The sequence below is a fragment of the Rana temporaria genome, chromosome 7, assembly GCF_905171775.1.
Source record: "Rana temporaria chromosome 7, aRanTem1.1, whole genome shotgun sequence".
Lineage (NCBI taxonomy): Eukaryota > Metazoa > Chordata > Amphibia > Anura > Ranidae > Rana > Rana temporaria.
In genome coordinates, this window is record NC_053495.1 from 60,423,738 (window position 1) to 60,446,016 (window position 22,279).

At 42.3% G+C, this 22,279-nt stretch overlaps 1 protein-coding gene across 3 annotated transcripts in view; it reads right to left on the reverse strand.

The window, feature by feature from the left end:
* Window positions 1-22,279, reverse strand: part of PFKFB4 (6-phosphofructo-2-kinase/fructose-2,6-biphosphatase 4) — a 132,980-nt gene that overhangs the window by 23,261 nt on the left and 87,440 nt on the right. For all 3 annotated transcript variants that reach the window (XM_040359460.1, XM_040359459.1, XM_040359458.1), the window contains exons 4-8: window positions 14,049-14,115; window positions 12,799-12,873; window positions 10,952-11,008; window positions 9,084-9,205; window positions 5,161-5,368 (exon numbers count right to left, since the gene is read on the reverse strand). In XM_040359460.1, the coding sequence (XP_040215394.1) occupies window positions 5,161-5,368; window positions 9,084-9,205; window positions 10,952-11,008; window positions 12,799-12,873; window positions 14,049-14,115 (529 nt within the window). The remainder of the gene's footprint in view (window positions 1-5,160; window positions 5,369-9,083; window positions 9,206-10,951; window positions 11,009-12,798; window positions 12,874-14,048; window positions 14,116-22,279) is intronic.

Consider the following 22,279-nt stretch of genomic DNA (forward strand, 5'->3'; position numbering starts at 1 on the left):
GATCCATAGGCTTCAGAAGGAGCCACAGTGGCTAAGGTGCAGCCTGAAACCTTGATAAGAGACTTATCTTAAAAGAAAAAAACCTACAGGAGGAAAGAGATAAGCTTCCCTTGGTAAAGAGAAGGAGGCTCTTCACACAAGAACACTAGCACAAAAAAAAAAAGCTAGCAGCTTTAAAAGCTAGATAAGGTGTTCTTGCAGCTTTTTGGCACAACACCTGGTTTGTTAATGTAAATATAAATCATTTATGATTTCTTGGTCATTTTTCAGAGAACATGAATGACACAAAAAACATGTTTTACTCATGCTTAGTGTTTGGCTGAAGCCATTTTTTATCAACTGTGTTTACTCTTTAAATCATAATGGCAACAGAAACTACCCATATTACCCTGATCAAACGTTTACATCCCCAGTTCTTAATACCGTGTATTGCCCCCTTTAACATCAATGACAGCTTGAAGTCTTTTGTGGTATTAGTGGATGAGGCTCTTGATCTTCTCAGATGGTAAAGCGGCTCATTCCTCTTAGCAAAAAGCCTCCAGTTCCTGTAAATTCTTGGGCTGTCTTGCATGAACTACATGTTTGAGATCTCCACAGAGTGGCTCAATGATATTGAGATCAGGAGACAGATGGCCACTCCAGAACCTTCACTTTATTCTGCTGTAGCCAAAGACAGGTCGACTTGGCCTTGTGTTCTGGATCATTGTCATGTTGGAATGTCCAAGTACATTCCATGCGCAGTTTCCTGGCTGATGAATGCAAATGTTAAATAACATACTGCATACATCTTGCCGTCAATCTTGATCACATTTCTTGTGCCTTTGTAGCTCACACATCCCCAAAACATCAGCGATCCACCTCCGTACCTTTCATCATAGGCCTGGTTGACTCCTCTTCAAATGTTGCGTTTATGCTGAATTTTGGTCTCATCACAACAAATGACATTGTGTCAGGTGGTTTGAGACTTGTCTCTGTGCCGTTTGGCATATTGTAAGCAGGATACTTTGTGACATTTGCATAGTAATGGCTTACTTCTGGCAACTCGACCATGCAGCCAATCTTTCAAGTGCCTCCTTATTGTGCATCTTGAAACAGCCACACCAGGTTTTCAGAGTCCTGTATTTCACCTGAAGTTATTTTGTGGGTTTTTCTTTGCATCCCAAACAATTTTCCTGGCAGTTGTGGCTAAAATTTTAGTTGCTCTACCTGACAGTGGTTTGGTTTCAACAGAACCCTCTAATTTTCCACTTCTTGATTAGAATACTGCTGCTTGGCATTCAATTCCTTGGATATCTTTTTTCTATTTAATACAGAAAAACTACCTTTTCCTGCAGATCTTTTGACAATTCTTTTGCTTTCCTGAAGAATGCAGAAATGTCAGTGCAGCACTGGATGAAAGATACAAGGGTCGGTCAGCAGTCCAGAAACTCATTGACCTTTTACACACACACACAAATACAAGCAAACAGATCAGATGATGGTTACCTTTAATAGCCATTCCAACCCCTTTGTGTCAACTTGTGCGCATGTTATCAGGTCAAAATCACCAGGGTCATTTGGGTAGTCTGTTGCCATTATGATTTAAAAAGCGTAAACACCGTTTATTGATAATAAATTGCTCTCTCTCTCCGCACATTCTGGATTACTGAATATCCCCATTAATGAAATGTTAAGCTTGTGCCATTGGTGAACTGCTTTTTTTTTTCTTACAAGACAGACTGCACTAGATAGTTCCAATGACGGTAGACCCTTAAAACTTATTTTGAGAACGGACACTATTAAAACAGCAATTTACTAATAAGAGTATGAATCTGCACAATATTTGCTAAAATACTTTCAACATTCAATTTTTTTTAAATGCTGATGCACAAACTGTTGGGAGACACAACTAGCCCATATAGGCAACAGTGGGTCCAAAAGGATTCTGCAAAAGAAAGGGGCCACCCTGAAGCAAGAAACTGGAGGATTGATTTTCCCCTTACCAAAGGTGCAATTGCACTTAAAGGCGAAACTACCAGTAATACGAAACAGATTCAACTTTTGTAAGGTCCCAGCAACATTTCGTTTTATAGGGGGAAACAAATACAAGTTAGACCTTCTGTACAGTGTAATATTTGATGCAGAGCATTTTGTTTTTAAACAAAAATGTCAAAATTAGATATGATGCACCTTTTCAAGATACATTTCACCTAAGTTTCACTCAATTGCAAAATTCATTATGAACAAGATTAAGAAATTATAATGAAGAAAGGTCTGAAACCCACACGGTTACAACAGATTGAGAATGTTACACCAGGTCCGGATTACAATGGATTACACCAATTGTGTTGCCACTTCCCTATTCAAAGGTAAATTTCAACATAAAAAAATAAAGTCAACAGCATGGTGAACTTATCAGAATTAGATTGCAGAACCAGAAGAAATCTTCCATTTTCAGATAATGCCCAACTGAAGCAGTGCACTTTACTTTGAAATGGATCTATATAAATGTGTACAAAGGAAAAAGTTCAACTTTTTCAGCCTCAATCATCCTTAATGTCTGTAATCATAAATTACCAAATATGTATTCGGACACTTCAGTTGCTTAGCAAATTAAGGCAAAGGGTATACATTTAAAGAGTAAAATTGCAACAATCTTCCCAAATGAATATATGTGAATTCAAAACATATGTGCATGTTATATACCTGGTAAAGCCTCCATCATGTAGAAACCCAAACAGCCTGAAACTAGGCATCAACAGTTAAAGCGTAGTTCCACGCAAAAATGGAACTTCTGCTTTTCGGAACCCCCCCTCCAGTGTCACATTTGGCACCTTTCAGGGGGGAGGTGGGGTGCAGATACCTGTATAATACAGGTATTTGCACCCACTTTCGAGGAGAGACTGCCACGGGAGTCACCCCACGAACCCCCTCTGCTGCCTTCTGGGAAACACACAGGTCCCAGGGAGACCACTGGGAAAGCGCTGCGCTACTCGCACATGCGCAGTATGGAACTGGGCAGTGAAGCTATCTGAATAGTGCAGTATTAGCACATCCATAGGGGGTGCACCCCCATTAGCTAGTCAAAAAAAAAAAAAAAAAAAAAAAAACTTGGCCACCCTTTCCTGCTCACTCCCAAGATGGACTACACATCTTCATGGAGACACAAATCAGATTATGTGACCAAAACAGCACTGCACACTCTATGCCAGTAGCAGCGAGGTGCATCAGTGGAGTACAGGGAGAAATATAATAAATAAAAAAAAAAAAACACACACACACACACACACCCCCACACACACACACACACCCATCGTGTATGACTTCCTCTATAATTTTTCAGGAACTGCTACAAAGTTCCCCAGACGTGTGTGTAAAAAGGACTGGATACTGAAATTATTCATTAATGTGAACAAGAGCATACAAACTGGCACAGGCCCATGTACTGTACTAGATGTCACTAGGCTGGAACTTGCAAAGATTACCTTGGTCTTGTACAACTTTGAGCTCCACGTTGCAAAGCAAACTAAATTATCACCTTATCTTCTTAGAGAGCAAGAAAGCTAGGCAGGCGATATCTCATTCTGAACAAGGACTTTTACCCTCCTCCTATCATGCATCCATCCATTTCACAAGGTCTTACATCATATGAATAAATAACGAACAGGATTTCCTATAGACTACATAAACTGCTGCAATTCTCTGAACAGGTCTCATCAACACAACAGCACAGGTAAGAGCTACAGTTGTTGGGAGGACAGAGGGGCCCCTTAGACTCCATTCACACCTCAGCGTAGGTGATCTGCCGCGTATTGCGGCGACATCAAATAGGCGTTTTGTCTCGCGATTTGCGGCGACAAAACGCGACGTTTTAAACATTGTTTTTTTGCTGGAGGGGTGATTTTTTTACATGGTTGGCTATGCCCCAACGCCGCAGCCGCCCGAAAAAAAGGGTCCGGGACTTCTTTTGAGCTTCAGGCGTCTCGGCGTGGAGATGTGAACCATCTCCATAGCCGACCATGTAAAATCACCCCTCCAGCGTATTAGGGGCGGCTGCAGCGTTGCGCTTCAGGCGTATATACGCCTAGGTGTGAATGCAGCCTTATAGATAGACACAGTTAGAACCCGGCAGGCAGACATAATCGCAATGGCAGTTGCAGAGCGGGACCTGCTAGGGTAAACTAGGCATTGGAAAGGGTTTCTAACCTTTTATCCAACGTATCCTTGAATACTAAAAACATTCTCATTAGGGACTATTAATATTTTCCTCAGGCATTTGAGGAAACTCAGTCTGGGGACTGATGGAAAAGCAGACGCAAGTTGCGCTAGGTCAAGGTATGTGCGCACTGCATCAAGAAGTATAGAAATAGTATCCTTTAATCTGCAAAATATCAGAGTGAACATCATGTATCAGGTCCTCTGAATTGAACGAGATGCTATAATCTGCTGAAGTATGCTTAGCAGCAAAAAGGACTCGCCCATATCAAGGGGAATCGCTAGAAACTTTTAAAGGATTCGTCATTCCCCCTCAGGTGGGGTGGGTCTACATACCAAACAAGCAAAGACTATATTTATTAAAATGAGAGAATTTCCCAGGAAAGCAGATAAAGTGGCCGATGTTTATGCAGTATCAACAATTGAAACAGTTTACTGGACACAAAACAATGTTTCAATTTTGATTCTGCATAAAACTCTGGGTCACTTTATACTTTGCTGAAGTAGCCAGAGAAGATCAGGCCTCAAACAGGTCTGAAAAGTTCCCCATAAATTAAGACACTGTGGCAGGAAATGCCTCTCATGACAAGTAGGAGTAGGATAACTGAGGGAAGTGAGTAGGATAAGTGAGGGAAGATGGGAATGGTAGGGACCATTTAGGGAACAGCAGTCCGGGATTGACGAATTGGACCTTAGGGGAAATACTGCAGACCTCCCTGAGCCAATAGCCAAGCATAGGCCGGGAGAACCCAATGGCCCACTGTATTCCAGGCGGGGGTACAGCTACGGTCTTGTGGTTTTCTTCCATCACAACAAGGAGAAGACATACATTACCTAAACACCAAAAAAAAAAATTCAAAATGCCTTGCTGTAGTGGAAAGTGTTATACAGGGCTGTCCTTACTTTGCCAGTCTCTATTGTCCAGTAATGAGAAAATACTTATTCTACATACCACTATAAAATTACCTCTTTGCCTCGGTTGGAGAGCCCAGAATCTCCACCAATCTTTCCCTTAATATTAAGCTCACTTTCCCCGTGCCGGCACAGATATATGGAGCGTGGAGTCACATGGATATTCATAAGGTAGTATACAATCCTGCTTTGGATATGATCCATAACATGGTTAACTAGATATCTGCGGCCAACATCCATGATTTTAATATAGGACAATTCCCTAAAATGGAAAAAAAAAACAAAAAACAAATAAAAGTACACGTTAAAGAACACAGTTTATATTCTTGTTTGGTCACATTTATGCTTCTTTCACACTGGGGCGGGAGGTGCGGGGGCGGCATAGCGGAGCTATACCGACGTAATTGCGGCGGTAGTCGGCCGCTAGCAGTGCCGTTTTATCCCCGCTAGTAGCAGAAAAAAGGTCAATACCGCCCGCAATGCGCCTCAGCAGAGGCGCATTGCCAGCGGTAAAGCCGCCGTTTCCCATTGCTTTCAATGGGAAGGAGTAATAAACACGATCCTCTCACCGCTCCAAAGATGCTGCTAGCAGGACTTTTGGAACGGTCCTTCTAGCGCACCGCTCCAGTGTGAAAGCCCTCGGGGCTTTCACACTGGAGAAACAGCAGCCGCTGTTTAGGGTTGGTTTGCAGGCGCTATTTTTAGCACAATAGCGCCTGCAAACCGCCTCAGTGTGAAAGGGGTCTAAGGAAAGACTGCTACGAAACAAACTTTGACAAAATGTCAGAACTATTGCGAATAAATATATTTTCATAATTTCAAAATTGATTTTTAAGACTGTATGGGTCTCAGAGACACAAAGGTCAACTTCAGGACACAAGTTTTCAACCCAAGACATCCTGTGATTTGTTTTACTTTGATGGAGGGCTGTAAACCAGCTGTTTGCAGAACTGGGAATATAACAGACTATGTACCTTCTAGCTCGCTTAAAGCCAAGGAATTTTTTTTTTTTATGGTCGCCAAATAGAATTTGAGGATCGTTGGAACAGTAATAAAAAACGGAAAACATCAACTAGCTTTCCAAGGCAAGAGTACACCATAGTCAAAACCATGTATAAAGCAGCCTTGGGTGATGTTTACCAAATTGGACAACCTCTAATATACCTTTGTACACAGAATTTCCATCCAATATATCTCAACCACTGAAAGACATGTCTACAGTATCGCATAAAAGTACACCCCTCACATTTTTGAAAATATTTTATTGTCTTTTCATTAGAGGTGCACCGAAATGAAAATTTCAGAACCGAAACAAAATAAAAAAAAAAGTCAGGCCGAAAATGAAAATACCTTTTCTTTTTTTATATATAATTGTATGTTAAAACACCACCCCCACCTCCTGCCACCGTCACCTCCTGCCCCCATCTTCTTTATTGGGCTGGACTCTGGGCTGGGCTGTCACAGCGCCGTCCTCTGCCTATGGCGAGTGTCACTGCCAAAGTGTCCCTCTCGAGTAATCCTGACTCGATCAGCTATTCAAAAATGGCGCCGGGTGTTAAAAGAACAGTGTAACCCGCATATGAAAACGTAAAACCACATGTGAGGGATCTCCGCGATCGTTAGAGCGAGAGCAATAATTCTAGCCCTAGACCTCCAGCTCAAAAATGCAACCTGCTGAATTTTTTTAAACGTCGCCTATGGCGCACTTTTGAATCATGACATGTTGGGTACCAATTCACTTGGCGTAACATTATCTTTCACAATATAGAGAAAAAAAAAAAAAGAGAAAAAGAGAGAGGCCAACTTTACGGTTGTCTTATTTTTTTATTCAAAAAAGTGCACTTGCAAGACCGCTGTGCAAATACGGTGCAACAACCGCCATTTTATTCTCTAGGGAGTTAGGGGGAAAAAAAATGTTTGGGGGTTCCAAGTAATTTTCTAGCAAAAAATAAATAAAAAAAACACCACACGTTTTTAGCTTGTAAACAAATCTCAGAAAGAGGCTCAGTGGTCAAGGGCCCTATTTGCGGACTTGTGACATTGATAAAAATAGGAATGTGCATTACAGGGGAATATCGTTTATTATAAGAGAAGGCCATATCTGTTGACTTATTTCTCTCAGAATTACAAAGGATTGAGCAATGGCCATTATTTTAAAAGAGAAGGCCATATTCTCCTGACTGACAAATCAATATATAGAATTAGGCAATACAGGAGAACACCATTCGTAAAAAGCATTAATAGCATACAAACTTCAGGATAGGGGTCTTTTTAACCACTTGCTGTCCATTTAAAAATGGCCTGGACTTCAAGTGGTATAAACAAGCTCACAGCTGCAAAATTTGTTTTCAGCCAGCTCCCATGTAAAAAAAGTGATCTGGGAGGCTCTAAAGCAGGGGTCCTCAAACTTTTTAAACAGGGGGCCAGTTCACTGTCCCTCAGACCGTTAGAGGGCCGGGTCCTTCACTGCTGCCCCCCCCGCCAAAAAAAACCCTGAAAGTCCCCCAACCCGTGCCCATCAATGCCGCCTTACCGTGCTCTCACTGCAGCCTCACTTTCAATGCCGCCTTACTGTGCCCTCATTGCAGCCCCCCTCACCATCATTACAAGCCCCCCCTCACCATCATTTTAAGCCCCCTTCACCATTGCAGCCTACCTCACCATCATTACAAGCCCCCCTCACCATTGCAGCCCCCCACCATCATTACAAGCTCCCCACAATAATTACAAGCTCCCCACAATAATTACAAGCCCCTCACCATTGCATCCCCCCCCCACCATCATTACAAGCCCCTCTCACTATTCCAAGCTCCCCTCACCATTGCAGCCCCACCTCACCATTATCTCAAGCCCCCCTAACCATTGCAGCCCCCCCCCCCCCCACCATCATTACAAGCCCACCCTCACCATTGCAGCCCCCACCATCATTTCAAGCCCCCCTCACCATTCCAGCCTCCCAGCATCATTACAAAGCCCCCCTCACCATTCCAGCCTCCCAGCATCATTACAAGCCCCCCTTGCTATTGCAGCCTTACTGTGCCAAACGATGTCTCACCACTCAGTGTGTGCATCGGGATCTCCTGCTCCTGCTGTGTCAGAAGCTCACTGAAAAGTTTGGGCGTGCTGTGAAAGTAGTCCCGCCCTCCTCCTAGACTAGATCATGTGATAGACAGAACACTGCGTCTATCACACAACCTGGTCTAAGAGGAGGGCGGGACTTTTATCACAGCAGGCCCAAACTTTTCAGTGAGCTCCTGACACAGCAGTCTATGTGCTTAAAGTATTACAAAAACCCACAAAAGTAAAATCAGTCTGTATATGCCATAAAGCATGCTTGTTATACCCACCGTAGAACCTAAGGGGTTAATCCTCTACACTGTGTAAGGCTGTTTGATCTTGCATGCACAGATCCTTTTCTTCTTCCACTGACTCGAGAACAGGTCTGAATAGTAGAGCGTTTGGAGTCAGGCTGCACATGCTCAGTTTGGGGTGGATTACCAGAGTTTTTTTGTTCCCTTGGGAGTGCACATGTGATCAGCACAGGGCCAATCAGCACTGTCCAGACAGAGGGTCAAAGGTCCTGAATCCTGATAGGATAGGTCAGTGCAGAATAAAAAAACTCTGCCTACAAGCTTTACCAGAAACTGATATAAATCCCAAGATTGCTGTATACTGCTGATGAGAAAAGGTATTTAGCAGTTTATTCACTAAACTAATTGCATTTTCATGTTCTCTGTACTGTGGGAGACCAGCTATAGTGAATGCAGGCTCCTGGGTTTAGTAACACTAATATTGTATGGCTAGCCCACACTGGCCAAGACACCCCTTATAATAAAAAAAAAAAAAAAAAAAAAAAAAAAAGTAGGCTCCAGCGAATCCATAAAACAAAAAATTACAACTAACTTGTAAAGCATTGCTGTAATAATAATACATTGTACAAACTTAGGAAGGTGGGTTGGGTGCAACAAAGGACATACTTGTCAAAGTTCTCATCCAGCATCTCGTAGGAGTTTTTGTAACAATCTATCCTCTTCATGAAATCCTCAGTGGCTTCATCAATGGTGCAGTTTAAATAGTCTGGGCTGCCCAACTTCACTTGCTATAAAACAAAGAGGAACACTGCTGTAAGCGAAGGTTAGATTTTCTAAAAATAAAAAATACATTTCAGTGGCATAAATGTGTTACCCTATGCAGTCAAAAGGATAGCATATCCTTTATGAGCATGCTACAAGGTGTGAAAACCCTGAGACCAAGTAAACCCTTAGGCTTGATTTTTGCCAACTGACTGCTACCGTTTTTCTAAAGGTTAGGCTGATGCAATAGGGTAAATACATTGCACATAGGCTCAGATAATAGGATTAGGGAGAGACTAGAGAAAAAAAAGAGTCCCTGACTCCTCTTGTCAAAGTTTGCCACAGTTAATTCCAAAGGGGGTTCGCATTCCTTCCCCCCACTGTAGATACAAGATTGTTTAACCACTTGCCGTCGCCGCACCGTCATTATACGTCCACAAGGTGGCTCTCCTAGGCGAGACCACGTAAATGGACGTCCTACCTCTTAGCCGCCACTAGGGGCGCACGCGCGCCGCCGGAGGCGCGCGCCCCCCGCTCGCCCCCGACTCCCGTGCGTGTGCCCGGCGGGCGCGATCGCCGCCGGGCACACGCGATCGCTCGGTACAGAGCGGGGAACGGGAGCTTCCTGTCGTTCCTGTCAGCAGGGGAAATGCTGATTTTCTGTTCATACAATGTATGAACAGAAAATCAGTGTTTCCCCTAGTGAGGCCACCCCCCCCCCCCCCACAGTAAGAACACACCCAGGCATACTTAACCCCTTCCCCGCCCCCTAGTGTTAACCCCTTCACTGCCAGTGGCATTTTTATAGTAATCTAATGCATTTTTATAGCACTGATCGCTATAAAAATGCCAATGGTCCCAAAATGTCCGAAGTGTCCGCCATAATGTCGCAATACCGAAAAAAAAATCGCTGATCGCCGCCATTACTAGTAAAAAAAATATTAATAAAAATGCCATAAAAATACCCCCTATTTTGTAAACGCTATAACTTTTGCGCAAACCAATCAATAAACGCTTATTGCGATTTTTTTTACGAAAAATATGTAGAAGAATACGTATCGGCCTAAACTGAGGAAAAAAAATGTTTTTTTATATATTTTTGGGGGATATTTATTACAGCAAAAAGTAAAAAATATTCATTTTTTTCAAAATTGTCGCTCTATTTTTGTTTATAGCGCAAAAAATAAAAAACGCAGAGGTGATCAAATACCACCAAAAGAAAGCTCTATTTGTGGGAAAAAAAAGGACGCCAATTTTGTTTGGGAGCCACGTCGCACGACCGCGCAATTGTCTGTTAAAGCGACGCAGTCCCGAATCGCAAAAAGTACTCTGGTCTTTGGGCAGCAATATGGTCCGGGGGGTAAGTGGTTAAAAGACCAAAGTCTTCTATAAAAATGAGCACAAAAATCCTAATGTGTCAAACCCACATACTTTAACCCTTTTGCAGACAGACCCGTTGCTACATTTTTACACTTTAATTTTCCCTTACAGCTTTTAGAGTTTGTTAAAGACCCCCCCCCCCCCCCCCCCCCCCCCCCCCCAAACTACTAAATCAAAAAGCTTCACTTGTATCGAGTTAATAAATATTTTTAAACTACGCCTTTTTTGCAAAATGGTGAAGACTGACTGTATGCAAACCCCATTTCTCTAAAAATCTGAAGGTTTTCATTGATCCCTTAAAGCTTTCAGAGTTAGAATAAACCTATGACATAAATTATCCCTTCATATTCAAAGCAAGAACAAAAATGGGAAAGATTGGCTATACAGCTTACCACAATATTCTCCGCAATAACTTCAGGGTCAACACATACCGACTCCACAAAGAACGTCTTTATATGCAAGGGAAGAAGAGACATTTTTAGTTCATGGCCATTTCAAAGTAAGCCAGACATCACTGTTAGGCCACCTTCACACTGATGGACCAATTGGGTCAACCTGTCAGGTTTTTCAGGCGGACCTGATCGGACCATCCATTGTTCTATGGAGCGGAGGATGTCAGCAGACATGTGTCCTAACACCCGCCGACATCCAAACCTGTTCGCTAAAGACAGATTGATGGGGATCAGATTGGATGACAGTCAGTCCATTTCCATCCCACAGCCCCAAAGAGAACAGCAGGCTGTCAGAGTGAAGCGGGTATGGACCGGTCATCCACCTGCTCAGTGGAAAGACTCCGCCAGTGTAAAAGGGGCCTAAACGATCATTAAAATTCCACAAGTTTTCTAATGGCCATTTGATTTACATGTATATATATATATATATATATATATATATATATATATATATATATATATATATATATATATATATATATATATATATATATTTCCAAGGAACTCTTGCGATTAAAAATGTAAGCAGATAGCAAGCTACTCAACTTCACATCACCTACCTACTATACGAACAAATATCAGTAGTAAACAAGCCTACTAAAAGAAGGCTACCATTTCATACTGTAAATGCAAGATGCTCAAGTGTCAAGCTAGTTTAATGGCTTCAATTCTATTTCCTTCAGGGGGCAGAGCAGACTTGCAGTCAGCAGCTGGGAGAGAGACTTTATATACACTTTCAACAATCAAATGCAAGTGAAATTAATATCTCCCAACCCTTATTTACATTTCCTTTTAAACAAATATGCACATTAGAACAGGGAGGAAATTGATTTATATTATAGTTGAAAGCAGTATTAAATCCAAAAGCAAACATATTGCAGCTTACCATTTCTGTGATGTGGTGACTGCATTCTCTTTTTTTGCGCCTTATTTTTACCTGCTGATATGGCCAGCAAGTCCATTTTTCAACAGAACAAGCTCTTGAAGATGTAGCAGTTAAAAACGATGAGCCAAACCATTTACCACTACCAGATATCACTGTGGTAGGCAATCAGAGGCTACCACAGCGATCAGGTGACCAGGAATTCCGGGCCCCGATTGTTGGTACGGGACCAAGGGGTCTGTGCGGCACACTACCAGAACCAAGACAGATACACATAGATGTAGTTCCACAGCAAAAAGCCCAGTCCAGTGAGGCCACACACACACACACACACACACACACACACACACACATACGTGTGTAGCACCTCTTCCCCCTCCAGTTGTAATGTCAATTGCATATTTTAATGGGAGCACCTACTCTTGCTATAAACCAGCTGTTATTTTTGGCACTTCTTGTGTCTTGTTTGAAACATGTATGCATTTAATTTTTTTAACCCTTCACACCTAGGTGTGAAGGGGTAAAAAAATAAAATACATACATGTTTCAAACAAGTCTCAAGAAGTGCCAAAAATGATAACAGCTGGTTTATAGCAAGAGTAGGTGCTCCCATTAAAATATGCAATTGACATTACAACTGGAGGGGGAAGAGGTGCTTCAAAAGACTAAGCCATCCAAAAGGCTTTGCAAGTCAACGTGAAAGTTTGCTGTACTTATGCAAATCAAAGACAGTGTTTACAAGGGCCTTGGGTTTTAAAAAAAGGTCAGAATTTTGTAATCAAACTTAACAGATTTAGATTAAGAAGGGGGAGAAACAAATATGATCATAAAATGCAATGCTGCTCTGCATGCTACTACTATATAAAAATCAAGCACAAAGCTATGATACAAGGAAGCAACTCACCTTAAATCCATGCTGATCAGCAAATTTAAGAATGGTCTCTCGCCTCTCCCTTGTTGTGTTTGTTGCATCAAAAACCTAAAAGGGAAACGTCCAATTAAAAAGAACCAAGAAACCAGCAATATACAATGCAATCAAAGAATTTCACTTCGACTTCAGTTTCTGTGTAGCAGCAGGTTTGAAATGAAGCTAGAAAAAGTCTGAGGCCACTTTCACACTGGGGCGGGGGGGCTTTGTTAGCGGTAAAGCGCCACTAGTTTAAGCAGAGCTTTTCGGACGCTACCGGGGGGCTTTTAATACCCGCTAGCAGCAGAGGAAAGGGTTAAAAGCACTGCTGCCCATTGACACCAAAGATGCTGCTTGCAGGACTTTTCCCCCCATCCTGCAAGTGCACCAACCCCAGTGGCACTTTTTAGGCCCCAAAACGCCTGAAAAGAACCTCAGTGTGAAAGGGGCTTAATGCAGCAGCTGTCACCTTCAAGCAGTACAGAGTGTTCACAGTACTGACAGTTACACTGTTGACGTCCCGTCTACCCCCCCCCTTTAATGAAAGAAGATTGAGAAGATCTTAAAGTACATCTATGTCCACTTTCATTTCAGGGGACAGAGAGTTTTGGCTTTATATACACTTATCAAATGAAAATCTCCCATCCCCTTACCTATATTTCCTTTTAAAATGACTATGTACATTAGAACAGGGAGGAAATCTAGATTTACATTATAGATGAAATTGCTTAAAGCCGTATAAAATCCAAAAGCAAACATATTGCCGCTTACCAATTGTTTGATGTGGTGACTGCATTCTCTTTTTTGGCGCCTTATTTTCACCTGGTGATATGGCCATTAAAAGTCTGTTTTTCAACAGAACAAGCTCCCTTGAAGATGCATCAGTTACAACGATGAGCCAAACCATTCACCACTGACACGGGTGCTTATAATAATCAGCTTTTATATAAAACCTTTACCCCCCCCCCCCAAAAAAGGGTCCAAGTGCTAATAAAGTGTTAGCTGGAGTTTGGGATCAATTTGTTGTGTAACTAAATCTGCTAGTCTAACGCTACCCCTTGCCCCAGACTGACAGACAACTTGGCTTTCCAAAGGTGCCCTGTGCTCCTTCAGCCAGAGTGAGGCACTGTAATACAGACGACGTACGACTGGCCGGATCACCAGGTGAAAAAAATAAAATAAATAGAAGTGGTAAGAAAATGATATACAATGCTTCATGTTTGACAGTTGAAGACTTGTATACTTACAGCAACATGCCCTCCTTCCTCTACGAGGTACTTCCTGACATCTTCTAAAGCCAATAAGGCACACTGCCTATAGGAAAATACAGAATAAAAAAATATATAAACCCTGTCAAAAGCATGCAACTTTATTGAACAAAAAGCAGCATTTTAAAGATTTTTGACATAAGTAATAAAAAGCCGCAAAATGGGATTTAAGCGTTATTTTTCTCTGAACTTTATAGTGACTGGGTTATCCCGAGTAGATCAGAGCAACACTGAATGAGAACAGAGGTGGCTTTGTGTGTAATCTAGGTCAGAGTACATGGGGCCTTGTAGGCTTTACAAGGACAATGTCCAGCATTAAGGAAACTGCTCACTTTATACAAGAAAGTGGATGCAAACTCTCACATATACCCAGTGAAGTGAAGAGCCTCAGATGGTACAGAGAGATGAAACAAGTCTCCCTATACAAGTCAGTGGCGGATCCAGAGTCTAGTCTCGGGAGGGGCACTGCCAGAAAATAATGTGTTGCTTACAGAACTGTATTTACCGTATTGTACAGTCCTAACCATGTTTAAAACAGTGGCACGTTTATTATTCCATTAGATTGGATTATTACATTACAAACAGACAGGATAGGTTTAACCACATATAACTTTATTATTACAAAGATCATAAGCAGTTTGTACACTTATAACAGAATATTCCCAGATAAAATGTTCACAAACAATATAAAATTATGTGCAAAAAAACAAACAGCAGAACTCAAACATTATCACTCTCAATTGTCTCCAAACACACACAACAACAGAAACATTTTATTTGTAAGTAGAATAACATGAAAAATTCACAGAATCAGCTCAAGTCTTCGTTTTCCTTGTTTGGAAAACAGCTCGATAACTCGGTCAGTATTCACAGGAATATCTCTATGAATGTAAAGTAAACACAAGCCATTTAACCGGTCCTCCACCATTCGTGACCGAAGCCATGTTTTAACACGACGGAGGGTTGAGAAAGATCTCTCTGCTGTGGCCACACTTACAGGGAGCGTTGCCAAGATCAGAAGTAAACTTCTGATGGTTGGGAAGAGGTCTTGGTCACACAAGTCCAACACTTCAAGAACTGTTTTTGGAATTTCCTTCTGTTGTGACAACTCTCGTTTCCACTTTGTAAGCCAGATACTTAGTTCTCCCTGCAGCAATGTCTCCATTATCTTCTGATTACCATCAGCTACAAGAGGGTGGAAACGCTGTGTTAATGATTGCACAGCCACAGGAACCATGGTTTCCATTTTTTTTTCAAAAAGTACTGCTGGCATCAACATTTGAATTTGGAAACACTGCATCGAATTTTCGGGAAAACTAGTTTTTAAATCATTAATAATGTTGTCCAGCAAGGGGATATACAATGATTTCCTGTAGTATTCCTCAGTTGATTCTACATTGCAATTGAATCTGTGCACTTGCCTGCCTACAAGATGTGGCAATTTTAGTTCTACCCCAAGTTCTGATGCCAATTCTGTAGCCTCCATATGCAAGGTGGAAAAAGTGCCATCAGCGTTACATCGCATATTCTCCATGGTTGCCATGGTATCAGTCAAACAGTCAGATGCGCTTGTCAAATCAATTGTTGGGGATTGAAGGAAGCGACTCAGAGGAAGGGTTACTTTCAGAACACTGATGAGTGAAACCAAGGAAAAAATGAATTCTGCACTGCACAGAGAATGGATGAGAGTAGATGCTGTTGAGCTAGTGCTTGAGCATTTCCATTGAGATATTGCAGATAGTGCACTCACCACTTTTACAAGTCCATTTCGAAATCTAATGAGAGAATCATGGCGCTCTACCCATCTAGTTTCACAAAGACTGGTAAGCTGAGAGCCTAACTCCTGCTTTAAAATAAAATGACGCTTTGCTGATTGGTTAAAGAATGAAATGGTTGATTTAACCACTGCTACTGCATTGCGAACTGCTGACACTTGAGGACTTTGAAATTGAATTGTTCAGACAATGATTGTAGCAAGGACATCTGAAACTGTTGGGTGCTACACGGAGAATCTCTGATACAGCACCAGCCACCTCTGAAGACATAACACTGCAACTGTCTGTTCCAATGCCAACACAATGAGTGATGTCCAGGGAGAGGTCTTTAATTAGTTGGACAACCATCTGGCCTAAAACCTTTCCTGTAAGCCTGGGTTCTGAACCTGAACTATCAATTCCCGATTCCTTCTGGGTTGCAAATTGATAAGCATCTACAAATTTCATGAAATCCTCACGAATCGATCCATTGTAGACATATCTAAAATTAAGTGTAAGTTGTTCGGTATGTGATATGTCTGTAGTTTCATCAAATATTATGCTAAAATAGCAAGCCTCTTTAATTCTGGCTACAATGACATTGGTGATTTCATCACCACAACACCCGATCAAATCATTTTGTGTGGATTTTGAAATATATGTAGCGCGAGACGATGCAGTAAGGAGGTGCTTCTCTAATATTTTGTCTCCAGATGCAACACGGTACCTCAGCAATTCCCGAAAGTTTCCTTCATTCACCTCTGGGGTGGAGTCATCCATTAAAGCACCGTCATCTCGGTGGCCACGCAGAGGTATATTTTGTCTACCCAAGAATATAATTGACTCAACGATAGGACGAATTCGGTCTCGGTTCTCTTTCACTTTTTGAAGACGATGCAAGTTTATTTGATTAACAATTTCATTTTCCGGTGCATGGTAGGTTTTTAAAAATGCATTTCCTTCAAATACACTCTCCTGGTGATAAACAAGCCTTGCATGGACTTCCAAATCTCCATCCTTGCCCTTAAGCTTTTTAAAATTAGTAAGGGGCTCCATTACCAATTTTCCAAGGGCCATGCCTTTGTTATGACCACCTTTACGATGTTGCGCAAACAATGCACAGTACTTGCAAAACAATCCCTTTTTGGCAGGAGAATACACAAGCCAAGGAAAACTGTCAATATGTTGTTTTGACAAGTATCTCTTTATTTCCCGAGTTTCTCCATTCTTGGAAGTCATGTTCTGAACAGAGAATGGTAAGTCATATCCAGGAGGAGGTTGCCATGGATTTTCCAATAGCAAGCATTTGGTGTAGTCATTGATTTTTTCCCCAAGATGTGTGCCAATGTCATTAATTAAGATACTGCTGGTTTGAGGTGGGGTATCAACAGGCAGTGGCGACACATTAGGATCTGTTTCACCAGATATTGGCTCTACAAATGTACCAGAAGAGGATGGGGACGGGGTAGTGTCAATTTTCATACTTGAAGTGCTTTCTACTATTGGCTTTTCTCCTGATGCCTTTTTTGCACTCGTACTGAAGAAAGAATCTATAGTCCTGCAGTTCACTCTTTTCTGACTCATTTTGCCGTTTCTATAATTAAAGTACAAAAGTGCACACTACATAAAGTAATTGGCTTTATCGAACAGCAGTGCACATATATTGTTGACATATACATGTACCATAACTGAACTGACCCCCTGTTTAAATATTGCAAGAATACATTGCAGACATGATACAGGAGATGGTCAGAGACTGCATACATGATACAGGAGATGGTCAGAGACTGCATACATGATACAAGAGACGATCATAGACTGCAGTCATGATACAAGAGATGATCAGAGACTGCAGACATGGTACACGAGACGATCAGAGACTGCAGACATGGTACAAGAGACGATCAGAGACTGCAGACATGGTACAAGAGACTGCATACATGATACAAGAGACGATCATAGACTGCAGTCATGATACAAGAGACGATCAGAAACTGCAGACATGGTACACGAGACGATCAGAGACTGCATACATGATACAAGAGACGATCAGAGACTGCATACATGATACAAGAGACGATCATAGACTGCAGTCATGATACAAGAGACGATCAGAAACTGCAGACATGATACAAGAGAAGATCAGAGACTGCAGACATGCTACAAGAGATGATCAGAGACTGCAGACATGGTACACGAGACGATCAGAGACTGCAGACATGGTACAAGAGACGATCAGAGACTGCAGACATGTTACAAGAGACTGCATACATGATACAAGAGACGATCATAGACTGCAGTCATGATACAAGAGACGATCAGAAACTGCAGACATGGTACACGAGACGATCAGAGACTGCAGACATGTTACAAGAGACGATCAGAGACTGCATACATGATACAAGAGACGATCAGAGACTGCATACATGATACAAGAGACGATCATAGACTGCAGTCATGATACAAGAGACGATCAGAAACTGCAGACATGATACAAGAGAAGATCAGAGACTGCAGACATGGTACACGAGACTATTAGAGACTGCAGACATGGTACACGAGACGATCAGAGACTGCAGACATGGTACAAGAGACGATCATAGACTGCAGTCATGATACAAGAGACGATCAGAAACTGCAGACATGATACAAGAGATGATCAGAGACTGCAGACATGGTACACGAGACGATCAGAGACTGCAGACATGTTACAAGAGACGATCAGAGACTGCATACATGATACAAGAGACGATCAGAGACTGCATACATGATACAAGAGACTATTAGAGACTGCAGACATGGTACACGAGACGATCAGAGACTGCAGACATGATACAAAAGATCAATGCATCCTAACCAGTGACCATCAAATGTAGCCTTATCAGTTCCCAACAGCAATAAAAATTGTCAGCTCTAAGAAAAATGGAAGGGGATCTGTCCTATTCTGTGTAGACAAAATTGGATCAGAAGTATTTGGGTGTAAACAGAGAGCAGAGTCCGTTTACACCCAGCCGCTCATAGAGTAGAAACAGAATCCGCCCTGTGTGAAAGGAGCATAAGGTTCTTCCTAACAGCATAACATAACATAACAGCAACATTGGTTATATTGTTTTCCTTATAAACTCACCTGTTCTGTTTCCTTTAGGCTATAAACTTTTGTACCATGAAATACCATAAAATATTGCATGGAGACCCTGAAAATTTTTGCTCAATTGCCATGTCAGTGTTTAAAATTCAGTGTTAGATTTATTGATTTAAAGTGGTTGTAAACCCACGTTTTCACTTTTACCTACAGGTAAGCCTATAGCAAGGCTTACCTGTAGGTATAAAGAATATCTCCTAAACCTGTACGGTTTAGGAGATATTCCCCTCGCAATGCAGGCGGCGCATGCGCAGGGGGAATCCACAGGGAAAGCACCGGCATCCGCCAGACCCTGCCGATTTTAAATCTCCCGCGCGCACGCGCTGGAGTGACGTCATCGCCGATCCAGCCAATCACAGCGCTGGAGCGGCGATACCCGGGAGACACGCCGGAGCAAGATGACATCCTGCTCGGCGTGGACCAGGTAAATGGTGTTCACCTCGTTCCGAGGTAAGTATTTCATAATCGGATAGTATGCGGTGCATACTAGCCGATTATGCCTTTTGCCTTGCAGGTTTGAAAAAAAAAAAAAAAAAAAGTTTATGCGGTTTACAACCGCTTTAACAAATGTTTAAAAAACTGTCAATATAAAAATAAATTCAGGTGGCCACATTAAAGTGCTGTTTGCCCTTCTGCAGCTCTGCATTTAAATCAATATCCCGCATTATAATTAGATTAACCACTTGCTGACCAGCTGCAGTGTGTACAGTATACTGCAGCAGGTCAGCTCTATTATTGGACGAAACTACATACCTGTAGGCCATTTCGTGCAATAGCCAGTGATTTCTGCCAGCCACCCGCGATCGCTTCCCACAGAGATAGAACAGCGGTCTGCAGATGTAAACAAGGCAGACCGCCGTCATGTCAGAGATGAATAGAGTGATCTTGTGTTCCTGCTAACCAGGAACACAGATCACTCTGTTCATCTAGTGAGTCCATCCCCCCACACAGTTAGCAAGCACACCCATGGCACACAGTCAACCCTTTGATCAACCCCTGATGTTAACCCCTTCCCAGCCAGTGTCATTAGTATAGTGACAGTACATATTTTTAACACTGATCACTTTATTAGTGTCACTGGTCCCCAAAAAGTGTCAATTAGGTGTCCGATGTGTCCGCTGCAATGGTGCAGTACCACTAAAAATCAATGATCGCCGACATTACTAGTAAAAATGTTTTAAATATAAATGCCATAAATCTATCCCATAGTTTGTAGACGCTATAAATTAAGTGCAAACCAATCAATATTTGGATTTTTTTTTACCAAAAATATGTAGCAGGATACATATTGGCCTAAACTGAGGAAGACATTTTTTTATAGCAAAAAGCAAAACAAATATATATTTTTTTCAAATTTTTTTCGCCCTTTTATGTTTTTAACGCAAAGAATAAAAACCGCAGAGGTGATCAAATACCACCAAAAGAAAGCTCGATTTGTGGGAAAAAATGGACATCTATTTTATTTGGGTACATCGTCGCACGACCACGCTATTGTTGGCCAGTTAAAGTAACGCAGCACAGTACCGCAAAAAATGGCCTGGTCATAAGGGGGGTATAACTTTTCTGAGCTGAAGGGGTTAAGAGTTAACAAGTCGAGACTTTCCATCAATGGCACACATGCATTTTGCGACTTGACACCTGACATTCATTTATTCTTTTACTCACTTATTTTGGTGCTCTGGTGAGGGGAGGGGCTCCCATGCAGGAGCAATGGAGTAAAGATGGATCGGGTAGGTCCAGTAATCTTCGCAAATTCAACAAGTTCAGTCACACTGCTCTGGCTCTGCAGACTGTGCAGGTGGGGAAGATGGAGAAGGTGGGTGGAGCCAACACTAACTCAGTGTAGTGTGGAGTGTGGAGAAGATGGAGGGAGGAGGTGCTGGTGGTAGGTGTGGTCAACACAGTCAGGGGCGGAGAAATGGCTCTTAGTAGTGGCACTGACTGTGCAAGTGACAAGTGTGTTAACATCCCCCCATTTCCCCAGGCAAATACTATTTCAACTATTCGCCAGCGGTGAGCGGTCACCGTCAGCGGCCAGCCACAGCGTCACGTCGGCTCTGAGACTGAGTCCGACGTGACTCACTGACCGTGACGTCACTCGTTGCTAGACGCCAATCGGCCCATGCGTTAGCAACGAGTGCAGGGAAGGGAAGAGGCTCCACCCACCACGTCCTCCGCTGCTGGTATCATCATTACAGTGCGCCGCGACCGCGTAATAAGTACATAGACGAGTCTCTCTCTCTCGGCGGCCGCGGCTGCACCGCTAATCGGCTGATGTGTCAGAGAGAGACTCAGCACAGCAAGCAATTTAAAGGTATTTCTCTGTTTAATTTAACAAAGCAAAGCATAACAAAAAAAAAATAATAATAAAAAAAAAAAAAAAAAAAAAATTCAAAAAAAAAAAAAAAAAAAAACCCTGAGCAAGCTAATGTGTCATAAATGTCTCGGGGGGGGGGGGGGGGGCAATTGCCCCGTTGCCCCCCCCCTGGATCCGCCGTTGATACAAGTTTTACTTTTATATCTATAATCTTCAGCTTGCTATGTTCTTTAGAAAGTGCACATCGTGTTAGAATTTTTTTCTTCCTGTTAAGCACTGAGAGTGAAGTCTTGGCATACACTGACAGCTGATTGGAGGAAAGGCGTACACCCACACTCCACACAGGCAGAAGGAAGGAATGGGCTGTGAATAGACCAGCTCTCTGCCAATTTATAGCACCCACCCAGACACAAAAGTTTCAGGCTGGTTTTCAGCGCACCAACACCTTTGCAGCCATTGTGCTACATGTATCTTTAAGGAGGGGTGGCTCCCCTTCAGTCCACCTGCCCCTATCTATCCATCAGAATGCATGTGCCTCCATTGTGGGGACACTCATTGTTTAGTGTTAGGACCACAGATTACAGGGTGCCGTGGCACGGCTCTGTGGCTCACGCATGCGTTTGCAAATGTGTGCAGTCAAAACCCGTTTTTAACGCATACTGTTAGACAGGTTAATTGGTTGTTCTGCGAGCTGGTCGGTAAGTAGGCTTGGTTTTTCCTTGGGCATTCCCCGGGTTGTTATTTGGTTTTTATCTTGGTTGTAGGAGAGCGTGTCAAAAGTTATCACGCTGATAACAGAAAAACATGGGACTTAGGGCTTTGGAGAGAGATGAGAACACACTACAATGTGCTTAGGTCAAATTTCATGAATCGGGTTTACATCCACTTTAACAATTGATTCGGTTCAGTATGGTACTAAAGTTAATGTGGAGTTCCACATCGGCTTCGGCTTTATTGCTGGTGACCCCCTGACATGCCACATTTGGCATGTCATTTT